At 45.5% G+C, this 12,500-nt stretch overlaps 1 protein-coding gene across 1 annotated transcript in view; it reads left to right on the top strand.

The window, feature by feature from the left end:
* Positions 1-12,500, top strand: part of LOC111973915 (protein unc-13 homolog B-like) — a 69,583-nt gene that overhangs the window by 53,427 nt on the left and 3,656 nt on the right. The window contains exons 13-16 of the mRNA XM_070446851.1: positions 7-189; positions 335-478; positions 3,854-3,931; positions 4,470-4,547. Of these exons, the coding sequence (XP_070302952.1) occupies positions 7-189; positions 335-478; positions 3,854-3,931; positions 4,470-4,547 (483 nt within the window). The remainder of the gene's footprint in view (positions 1-6; positions 190-334; positions 479-3,853; positions 3,932-4,469; positions 4,548-12,500) is intronic.

The raw sequence follows: 12,500 nt of genomic DNA on the forward strand, positions 1-12,500 counted from the left end.
ACTTTCCCTTTCCATCTGGCTCTGTTTCTCGCTCTTTCTCTCCCTCTCTTTCTGTTTTACTCTGTCCCGCCCTCCTCCTTCTCTCTCCCCAGGTGGTTTTTGCCATTTGTCCTTCAGTGGCTGGGTGAGAACGAGGACGTRTCCATGGAGTTCATGCATGGAGCTCTAGAGAGGGACAAGAGGGAAGCGGTGAGGGACCTCCACACCCTCCAGCCAATACTTACAACTATCCTATGAGTTTGAGTTTGCAGAAATTAATTCAGAAGTGCGGATAGTCGACGGACCTTTTTAACCATGACCTCTGACCTCTCTCATTTTTCTCCTCCTGCTGTAGTTCCAGCAGACGTCGGAGCATGCTCTGTTCTCCACTTCAGTAGTGGACATCTTCACCCAGCTCAACCAGAGCTTTGAGATCATCAGGAAACTAGACTGTCCAGACCTCAAGGTCCAGGCCCACTACAACAGACGCTTCGCCAAGGTTTCCAACCGACTTTATTTATTTTTATTTATTTCCCAACAGAGAAACTAYGTAATGAAGCACATAGTCGACGACGTCGTTAACAGCAAGATAAACACTTTGATGCAGGGAAGAGGTAGATTTTTTTATTTATTTAACTAGGCAAGTCAGTTAAGAACAAATTCTTATTTACAATTGAGGGTCTACCCCGGCCAAACCCAGACGACGCTGGGCCAATTGTGCGCCACCCTATGGGACTCGCAATCACGGCCGGGATGTGATACAGCCTGGATTCAAACCAGAGACTGTAGTGACGCCTCTTGCACTGAGGTGCAGTGCCTTAGACCGCTGCGCCACTCGAGAGCCCAGAGGTGACGAGGTACTATTATCATAGACACTTCCCAGCACTTTCAGCAATCTGAAAAGACATGACTTTAGAAGCCTTATGCATGGTCACTGTTTCTATGAATGCTTCGTATTATGTACGTTAATGTCATGAGTTTGGGATTGAGCTGGTCCTAATAAGCCTGCAGGATGGAAAGCCAGTGACGGCTGACAACAGTGTGTGATAGGAGGTCGAGTCAAACTCATTAAGTAAGAATGGGTAATGCAAGCCATCGCTCTGTGCTGCTGTCTTCTGCTCTCTCTCTCCCTCTCTCTCTCTCCGTCTCCCTTTCTCTCCCTCTCTATGTATCCTTCTCTCTCGCTCCCCTATCGCTCTCTCTCTCCCTCTCTCTCTGTCTCCCTTTCTCTCCCTCTCTATGTATCCTTCTCTCTCGCTCCCCTATCGCTCTCTCTCTCCCTCTCTCTCTCTCCGTCTCCCTTTCTCTCCCTCTCTATGTATCCTTCTCTCTCGCTCCCCTATCGCTCTCTCTCTCTCTCTCTCTCTCCCTCTTTCTTTGTATCTCCTCTCACTCTCTAGCCCAGAGGGCTGTAGTTAATGACTCTGAGAAATTAGACTTCTGAAGCGAGAGATGGAAAACAAACAAAGTTAATACAGGAAGGAGCTGCTGATGTTTTATGTATAAGGATGGAGGAGAGGGAGGGGGTTGGAGACGGGGGGTTGGAGAGGGAGGGCTACATCATCGGGGCTGACTCAGCGAAGGGAAACTATTTCACAGAGAGAAGGGACATTCTTTGTTGTGTTTGTCTTGGCCAGTCTTAGTTATTTCAGGAAAACTACACTGAGTGTACAAAACATATTTCCATGACATAGACTGACCAGGTGAATCCAGGTGAAAGCTATGATCCCTTATTGATGTCACTTGTTAAATCCACTTCAATCAGTGTAGATGAAGGGGAGGAGACAGAGTTATGAAGGATTTTTAAGCTTTGAGACATTTGAGACATGGATTGTGTATGTGTTCCATTCAGAGGGTGAATGGGCAAGACAAAATATTTAAGTGTCTTTGAACAGGGTATGGTAGTAAGTGCCAGGCACACTGGTTTGTGTCAAGAACTGCAACGCTTCTGGGTTTTTCCCCGTTCAACAGTTTCCCGAGTGTATCAAGAAAGGTCCACCACCCAAAAGACATCCAGACAACTTGACACAACCAGAATCCCTGTGGAGTCAACATGGACCAGCATCCCTGTGGAGTCAACATGGGCCAGCATCCCCGTGGAGTCAACATGGGCCAGCATCCCTGGTGGACTTCAACATGGGACCAGGCATCCCTGTGGAGGTCACGATGGACCAGCATCCCGTGGGATGTCAACATGACCAGCATCCCTTGTGGAGTCAGACATGGACCAGCATCCCTAGTACGGCAGCACGTGAGTCAACATGGCCAGCATTTCCTGTGGGAGTAAACCATGGGCCAGCATTCCTGTGGGATCAACATGGGCCAGCTCCCTGTGGAGTCAACAGGGCCAGCATCCCTGTGGAGTCAACATGGCCAGCATCCCTGTGGAGTCAACAAGGGTCAGCATTCCTGTGGAGTCAACATGGGCCAGCATTTTGTGGAGTCAACATGGGCTAGCATCCCTGTGGAGTCAACATGGACCAGAGTCCCTGTGGAGTCAACATTGGACCAGCATCCCTGTGGAAGTCAACATGGGCAGCATCCCTGTGGATTCAAATGGGCCAGCATCCCTGTGGAGTCCAATCATGGCCAGCATCCCTGTGGAGTCAAACTGGACCAGCATCCCTGTGGAGTCAACATTGACCAGCATCCGTGGAGTCAACAGTGGACCAGCATCCCTGTGGAGTCAACATGGGCAGCATTCCTGTGAGTCAACATGGCAGCATTCCTTGTGGAGTCAACATGGGCCAGCATTCCTGTGGAGTCAACATGGGCCAGCAATCCCTGTGGAGTCAACATGGGCCAGCATCCCTGTGGCGTCAACATGGGCCAGCATCCCTGTGGAGTCCAACATGGACCAGCAATCCCTGCGGAGTCAACATGGACCAGCCATTCCCTAGCAAGAGTCAACATGGACCAGCATCCCTGTGGAGTAAACTGGACCACACCCGTGAGTCAACATGGGCCAGCATCCCTGTGGAGTCAACAAATATGCGCAGCATCCCCGTGAGTCAACATGGGCAGCATCCCCGGGGAGTCAACATGGACCAGCATCCCTGCGGAGTCAACGGACAAGCATCCCTGCAGAGTCACATGGACCGCATCCCTGTGGAGTAAACATGGACCAGCATCCCCGTGGAGTCAACATGGGCAGCATCCCTGTGGAGTCAAACATTGCCAGCATCCCCGTGGAGTCAACATGGGCCAGCATCCCCGGGGGTCAACATGACCAGCATCCCTGTGGAGTCAACCTGGACCAGCATCCCTGTGGAGTCAACATGGGCCAGCATCCCTGTGGAGTCAACATGGACCAGCATCCCTGTGGAGTCAACATGGACCAGCATCCCTGTGGAGTCAACATGGGCCAGCATCCTTGTGGAGTCAACATGGGCCAGCTCCCTGTGAGTCAACATGGGCCAGCATCCCTGTGGAGTCAAACATGGGTCCAGCATCCTGTGGAGTCAACATGGACCAGCATCCCTGTGGTCAACATGACCAGATCCCTGTGACGCTTCGACAACTTGTAGAGTCCAACCCCTGATTTTGAGGTTGTTTTGACGGGAAAAGGGGTGCAACTCAATATTAGGAAGGTGTTGTTAATGTCCGGGATTTTCAGTGAATATGGTTTTGATATACAACTCTCCACTTCCAGTTACACAACAACTCTGTAGATTCATTGTATTCACAACTTGTTCTCATGGTCTGTCAGAGAAAATCATCCTGAATTGAGATAAGGGTTTAGTGCAGAAATACTCAACAAATGAAATAGAATGGGTTACGATGTAGCCAGTTCGGCCAGTGATGGTCAGGTACTGCAGGACGCAATGAATTGAGGAGTTTTTCTAACAGTGTTGACATCTCTCTCTGTCTCCAGACCATCACCAAGGTGCTGATGCAGTACTGTACTATCCTGTCCAAGGAGTTCCCCTCCTACTGCCAGAAGGAGAAGATAGTGAGTAATGTCAAAAGGACCTGATGATGTATAAAGCCCACTCACTTATTTCTGAAGTCTCTATGCTCTTTCAGTTTATGTACTGTACTTTTATAAAACATCTCTTTTCTCTAACTTACTTTCTGTTCTCCTCTTTCTCCACCTCTCCTTTCCTTCTCTTCTCCACCTCTCCTTTTCCTCTTTCTCCACCTCTCTTTTCCTCTTCTCCCCTCTCCTTTTCTCCACCTCTCCTCTGTTCTCACCTTCCTTTCCCTCTTCTTCCCTTTCCTTTTCCTTCCACCTCTCCTTTTCCTCTTCTCCACCTCTCCTTTTCCTCTTCTCTCCACTCTCCTTTTCCTCTTTCCCCACCTCTCCTTTTCCTCTTCTCCACCTCTCCTTTTCCTCTTCGTCCATACTCTCCTTTTCCTCTTCTCACCTCTCCTTTCCCTCTTCTCCACCTCTCCTTTTCCTCTTCTCCACCTCTCCTTTTCCTCTTCTCCACCTCTCCTTTTCCTCTTCTCTCTCTCTCTCTCTCTCTTTCTCCCTGTTTCTCTCTCAGCCCTGTGTGTTGATGAATAACATACAACAGATGCGGGTCTTGTTGGAGAAGATGTTTGAGTGCATGGGGGCTAAACAGGTGAGAATCAATACTTTGAGACACGCATTTCACATCCCATATTGTGCTGGGGTGGGTAACTCAACTGTGTGTGTGTACAAGCGTGGATCAGTGCATATTGAACCCTATAAAACCTAATGACCAAGTGTGTGTCTCTCCAGGTCGCTACAGATGTATGGTAGGTCATAGGTTATATCTAACCTGGGTCCAAAGTGTCAAGAACCTGTCTCTCCTCCCCCTCTGGTTAAATCTTAGACTTTCCCTGGGTGTCTCTCCTCCTCTGGTTAAATCTAACACTGTCCCTGGGTGTCTCTCCTCCTATGGTTAAATCTTAGACTGTCCCTGGGTGCCTCTCCTCCTCTGGTTAAATCTTAGACTGTACCTGGGTGTCTCTCCTCCTCTGGTTAAATCTTAGACTGTACCTGGGTGTCTCTCCTCCCCCTCTGGTGATATCTGTAGATATCTCCATCCCTATATGGCTCCTCATTGGTCTGTAGACCTCTCCATCCCTATATAGCTCCTTGTTGGTCTGTAGACCTCTCCATCCCTATATAGCTTCTTGTAAGTCTGTAGACCTCTCCATCCATATATAGCTCCTTGTTGGTCTGTAAACCTCTCCATATCTATATAACGTCTTGTTGGTCTGTAGACCTCTTCGTCCCCATATAGCTTCTTGTTAGTCTGTAGACTTCTCCATCCCTATATAGCTTCTTGTTGGTCTGTAGACCTCTCCATCCCTATATAGCTTCTTGTTGGTCTGTAGACCTCTCCATCTCTATATACTGTAGCTTTTTGTTGGTCAGTAGACCTCTTCGTCCCCATATAGCTTCTTGTTGGTCTGTAGACCTCTCCATCCCTATATAGCTTCTTGTTGGTCTGTAGACCTCTCCATCCCTATATAGCTTCTTGTTGGTCTGTAGACCTCTCCATCCCTATATGATTCCTTGTGTGACTGTTTTAGAATCCTACTTTGATATCAGTGGTGGTATCGTCCCTGACTCCCATGTTGCTCCATTGTATGGATTCAAACAGGACTTATTCATGAATGGCTTTATACAATTATTTTGTTTAATTGATGATATCTCCATTTTTCTCCTAAGCGTGAGGATGAGGAGGAGCCTGAGGAGTTCGATGAGGGGGTTAGGTATGTCCAACTACCATAGAGGGTTAAGATGCTGCTATAATATGCCATAGTATCTTGTGGTTTTCTGTCACTGTAATACTCTAGGTTGTTGACAATACTGTCAGTTCATTGTGAATAGGAGTTTCTCTGGGCTGTCTGTAGTCAGTAAAAAAGGGCACTGAATTTCTGTCAGATTTAAACAGTAGTTTGGTTTCAGCTCACATGATGTGTGTGTCTCATTGAGACTGAGGGTTGTGTGTGTGTCTCATTGAGACTGAGGGTTGTGTGTGTGTCTCATTGAGACTGAGGGTTGTGTGTGTGTCTCATTGAGACTGAGGGTTGTGTGTGTGTGTGTCCTCTCCAGGCTCTAACAGACAACGAGGGGGAGGATGACATGGTGGGTATTACCCTCCCAGACAGGGGACAGAGTTTAGAGCATAGTGTTCAGTGTTAACGTAGCCTGTTTGTACTGAGAATATTGTTTAGCGTTTGTTTTAAGCCTGTTTGTACTGAGAATATTGTTTTGTTAATTTAAACCTGTTTGTATTCAGCAATATATTTAGTGTTTAACTTTAATATGTAGTTTGTATATGGAACATTATATTTAGTGTTAACTTTAATATGTAGTTTGTACTAAAGCACTATGTTCTGTATACAAACTACAGGCTGAAGCTAACACTGAAAATTATGTTCTATATACAAACTACAAGCTAAAGCTAGCACTAAATATAATTCTCTGTATGTGTGGGCGGGAGATAGCCTAGCGGTTAGCGAGGCGAGGCAGCAAAACGAAGGCAACCCTCTTGTTGCCAGCTCAATTCCCGATACATTTTTTCCATTGGACCCTAGATTCAAACGGGCAACCCTCCGGTTGTTGGGTCTCTAACTGCTAGGATGGTTACAATACCAGAGTTACACTGACAGTTAACTAGCTGTTATCAATGGGGTTAAAGTTTACGTATACACTCACAGGCCACAAAAAAATTGATCGCATGGCAGGCATCGAGGCATGCACACAAACTTCTGTCTCCCCTACAGTTAGTGCCGTTAGTGGCAGCAGTCAAATGTCCTTATCAAACTACTCTCACAGAGTTCACAGAGTTCCAAAGAGCCACTTAAGAGATTTACAACAGCTCCTCAGCGTAATGTCTTCCCTCCTTCCTCTAAAGTGAGATGTTAATAGACTAGTGACTAGCAGGGAGCCTGCAGATAATTGAATGTGAGCGCGTGTCAAAATGTTGGATCTGTCTCTCCACAGGGGGAGGGCTGGTGGAAGGGGTTAATCTTATCTCCACGCTGGGTGATGACTAACATCTGAAGACATTAAACTTTATTCAGATCAGAGGAAAGGGAAGAGTGTTGATAAATAGTAGATATTAGCATTGGAGATAACAGTGAGGGATAGCTGAATGCTAGTGTGATAATAGTAGATGTTAGCAATCGAGAACAGTGAGGGATAGCTGGATGCTAGTGTGATAATAGTAGATGTTAGCATTGGAGATAACAGTGAGGGATAGCTGGATGCTAGTGTGATAATAGTAGATATTAGCATTGGAAATAACAGTGAGGGAAAGGGGAAGGGGGATACGTAGACAGACGTTCAACTGAAGGCCTTCAGATAGCTGGATGCTAGTGTGATAATAGTAGATGTTAGCATTGGAGATAACAGTGAGGGAAAGGGGGATACGTAGACAGACGTTCAACTGAAGGCCTTCAGATAATAGTGGGATAATATTATGTATCATAGTAGATATACAGCCTATTCCTGGAGAGCTACCGTCCTGTAGGTTTTCACTCCAACCCTAATCTAGCTCACCTGATTATAAAAATGAGCTGGTTGATAAACTGAATGAAATAAGTTACAACTGGGGTTTGGTGCGAAAACCTACCGGCAGGAAGCTCTCCAAGAACACACAGGAGGAGCAATTAGGGTTAAATGCATTGCTCAAGGGCACATCAAAAAAAAATTCACCTCGTCGGCTTGGGGATTCAAACCAGCGAGCTTTTGGTTACTGGCCCAACGCTCTCAACTACTAGGCGACCTACCACCCATGAGATCCCTGTATTATCATTGCAGGGGCGGCAGGTTGCCTAGAGGTTGAGAGCGTTGGGCCAGTAACCAAAAGGTTGCTGGTATGAATCCCCAACTGTATTTATGACTCTGTTGAATACTAATGGGATAATAGTAGATATCAGCATCGTGCTGGCCTCACCAATTTGATATTGGGAGATATTAACCTTAGATTAATGGCGAGGGTGAAAATGTAACGGTCGTATAGATATAGACTGCACTTGAGAATCAAACAAAATCATGTTTGGTTAATACTTGATAGGTCTGTTTTACAAATGGTTACTCTCAACCTGACCTAGTTGGTGTGTCTGTGTCTCTGCCCTAAACCATGACAATGTGAGAGAGAGAAGGAGTGTGTCACGATCGTCGTAATGAGGCAGAGTGGACCAAGGCGCAGCGTGATAGAAAGACATCTTCTTTATTATGAAGACGAAACAAACGAACAAAACAACAAACAGAGAAGCTATTCAAAACCAATAGTGCTGACACTAAACATAGACAATTACCCACAAAAGCCTACTGCCTATGGCTGCCTTAAATATGGCTCCCAATCAGAGACAATGAATGACAGCTGTCTCTAATTGAGAACCATTCAGGCAACCATAGACTTACCTAGACACCTACACTCAACACAAACCCATACACTCTACCAAAACCCCCTATACCATACAACCACCCCAGACGAGACAACTATACACAAACATCCCCCCTGTCACACCCTGACCTAACCAACATATTACAGAAAACAAAGATAACTAAGGCCAGGGCGTGACAGAGTGTGTGTGTGCGGTTGTTTTATGGGTCTTGGGGTAGGCTGACTCTTTGAGTATCTAAGCACAGGATTCATTGGAAGCAATAATAAGAAAACAGCTTGATGTTAGTGAGTTTATTCACAGTATTTCAGACGTGGTAGACAGACAACACATTCTGGCTCTCTGACACACGTTGAGCTGTGTGCTGCTCAGTAGCAACACTGATACTGTGCAGTGAGTGAGTGAGTGTACTCTCTATGGACCATCACCTTTTCTGATATAATGTTTATACACAGTACAGCAGTCTTCAGCATATGATTTTTTTTTACATGGTGTCTTTATTCAGTTGTTTACTGGAAGAAGTGTCCAACCATATTACAGTGTACAGGTGCAAGASTTTATGGTCTGTGTACGAGTGGCCCACTGGGTTACAGCTGGACTCTCTTTTACTACTTGGGAAGCTCCAACAAGCTTCATAAAGACGCCCTCAAAGATGCCAAAGATGGTGGTTTCAACGTGCATTAACGGCATTAATGGCTGACATGAAAACAGTCTGACGTCATGCACTGTAACATGTTGTATCCTACCACAGCATCCTGCAAGCTGTGCTGCGGTATGGTGCTACTTTTAAGTGAGGACGCACTGTATGTGGTGTGTTGTGTGTTTGCGTGTGTGTTGTGCACATGTGTATTTGAAGTATAACTCATTCCACTAGTACGCCTCTCCCTGGCTCCTATAGACTGAGAAGAAGAAAGACAAGGAGAAGCAGGTTGGTTTATCTGAATTTAAAGTCCAACCTCCCTCTTCATCATCTAGGTCAGTACAACCCTCCCTCCCTCTTCATCCTCTAGGTCAATACAGCCCTCTCTCCCTCTTCATCCTCTAGGTCAATACAGCCCTCCCTCCCTCTTCATCCTCTAGGTCAATACAGCCCTCCCCCCTCTTCTTCATCTAGGTCAATACAGCCCTCCCTCCCTCTTCATCATCTAGGTCAATACAGCCCTCCCTCTTTTCAATCCTCTAGGTCAATACAGGCCCTTCCTCCCTCTTCATCATCTAGGTCAATACAGCCCTCTCTCCCTCTTCATCCTCTAGGTCAATACAGCCCTCTCTCCCTCTTCATCATCTAGGTCAATACAGCCCTCTCTCCCTCTTCATCATCTAGGTCAATACAGCCCTCCATCCTAGATCTCTTATATCCTCTCACCAGCCTCCCAGAACAGCCCTCCAACCTAGATCTCTTATATCCTCTCACCAGCCTCCCAGAACAGCCCTCCAACCTAGATCTCGTATATCCTCTAACCAGCCTCCCAGAACAGCCCTCCAACCTAGATCTCTTATATCCTCTAACCAGCCTCCCAGAACAGCCCTCCAACCTAGATCTCTTATATCCTCTAACCAGCCTCCCAGAACAGCCCTCCCTCCCTCTTCATCCAGACAATACTGAGAACTAGATCAACAGTAGACGCACGGTAAAGACCCAGGCCTATACGGTACACATCAGTGTACACAGCACATGACAAATGAGAGGGAAACGTATTTCCAGTTCCATATGCACAGTCCTTACCCTAGGGAGCGAGGAAGTGAATGAGTGTGCTCGACTAAATACAGAAATACGTCCCAAATGGCACCCTATTCCCTAAATAGTGCACTACTTTTGACCAGGGCCCTATGAGTCTATGCACTACCTAGGGAATAGGGTCCCATTTAGGAGGTTTCCAGGAAGATTATCATTAGCTCGAGTGCCATAGGCTACCGCTGTTCTATAACTGCTGAGTGATTGCCCAGTGACTCAGCAATTTCCCATTCAGGAAACGGTTCAGGTCTGGCACGCTGAATTGTTCTCATTTGAGCCGTGACAGAGAGAGACAGACGTTTTTTAATCCCTAAATCAGCCTGTTTTCTCAGTTAATCAAGACATGAGACACAGGGATCTGTTAATAAGATTGAGAATCCCTCTGATTGGTGGGTTTATTAAAACCTACCTAGGGCTATTACGGTGACCGTATTACCGCCACAACTCTAACCTCAACTATAAATTACATATATTGAGTCTGTTAGATAATGATCCTTACCTGGTATATGAGTCTGTTAGATATTGATCCTTTCCTGGTATATGAGTCTACATATTGATCCTTTCCTGGTATATGAGTCTGTTAGATATTGATCATTTCCTGGTTTATGAGTCTGTTACATATTGATCCTTTCCTGGTATATGAGTCTGTTAGATATTGATCATCATAGTTTAATGTCATTAGTCTTATTTGTGTCCTTTCCTTTGTTTCCTTTCCATTCTACACCCCCACAATACGAAGTTACAGTATTCTACCCCCCCCCCCCCCCCCATACGGGCCTGGAAGCTACAACAGGAGTTAACGGGTGACAGTCAGTCAGACACAGAACTACTGATTTGACAGGTACACTATAAGCAACATGCGTGAAACTTCCACGCTGATCCTGTCAGAGGGCAACTTCCACCTGACCTATCAGAGGCGTACAGTACAGTAATCTACCCCCCAATACAAACGTATTCTAACACCCCCAGGACAATACAGTATTCTACACCCCCCCCCCCCCCCCCCCCCCCCCCCAATACAATACAGATTCTACTTCTCCCCCCAATACAATACAGTATTCTACACCCCCCCATACAATCATCTATTTCTCGCCCAATACAATACAGTGTTCTACCCTCCAATACAATACAATATTCTACACCCCCCCATAATAATACAATATTCTACTTCACCCCCCAATACAATACAGTATTCTACACCCCCCCTAGACAATCATCTATTTCTCCCAATACAATACAGTATTCTACCCCCCCATACAATAATCTATTCCCCTCTCAATACAGTACATTATTCTCTACCCCCAATACAATACAGTATTCTACACCCCCCCACTACAATACAGTATTCTACACCCCCCCACTACAATACAGTATTCTACACCCCCCCACTACAATACAGTATTCTACACACCCCCAATACAATACAGTATTCTACCGACCAATACAATACAGTATTCTACACCCCCCATCACAATACAATATTCTAACCCCCCAATACAATACAGTATTCTACACCCCCCCACTACAATACAGTATTCTACTATAATCCACCCAAAACAATACATTATTCTACCCCCCCTAATACAATATAGTTGTCTACTCCCCCCAGTACAGTACAGTATTCTACCGACCAATACAATACAGTATTCTATACCCCCCCTAATACAATACAGTATTCTACACCAATACAATACAGTATTCTACACCAATACAATACAGTATTCTACCCCCCAATACAATACAGTATTCTACCCCCCAATACAATACAGTATTTTACACCTCAATACAATACAGTATTTTACACCTCAATACAATACAGTACCCCCCTCCCATAAAAAAAAGCTGTGGTAGAGACACACTTGCGTGTGTGTTTTAACCTCTACCCAGACTTGTGGATTTTAGCAATTCACGTTTAAATAATCTCTTTTTGCAATGATATCTTTAACAATAAAGTACTGGACCCATAGTTTTCCTAACACCTTGGGTGTGAACCACAAGCCTGTTCTATTGACCCTTTTGGATTAGAATGTTTTGTGTTCTTTTCCTATTACAGTGATTCTAACTGCTGCTATGACGACCACAGAGGGAAAACCTTACGTCTAGAGTGGACGTGGCTAGTTAAGAACCCGTCTCTTACAGTACTCTATAATAACAGGTCACCCACTGGTATGTGCTGTGTACTATCTAGAAGAAAAAGAAACACACACACCTATTTAGGCGAGGTGCTGGCTAGCGGAGTAGAAAACTGAGTAGAAAACTTAAAAATAACTTGAAAATAAAGGAGAGCCGCACACTCTAGGAGCTCAGATGCAAAAAAAATGTTTTTTTTAATATACCAACGTTTCGACAGGCAAGCTGTCTTCATCAGGGTACATGTGCTGTGTACTACTCTACATTCTGTTAGCAGCAGGGTCTTTCCACTCTCTATTTAGACAGATCAGAAACGACAAGA

This window comes from Salvelinus sp. IW2-2015, linkage group LG15 (assembly GCF_002910315.2).
Source record: "Salvelinus sp. IW2-2015 linkage group LG15, ASM291031v2, whole genome shotgun sequence".
In the NCBI taxonomy this organism is placed as follows: Eukaryota; Metazoa; Chordata; class Actinopteri; order Salmoniformes; family Salmonidae; genus Salvelinus; species Salvelinus sp. IW2-2015.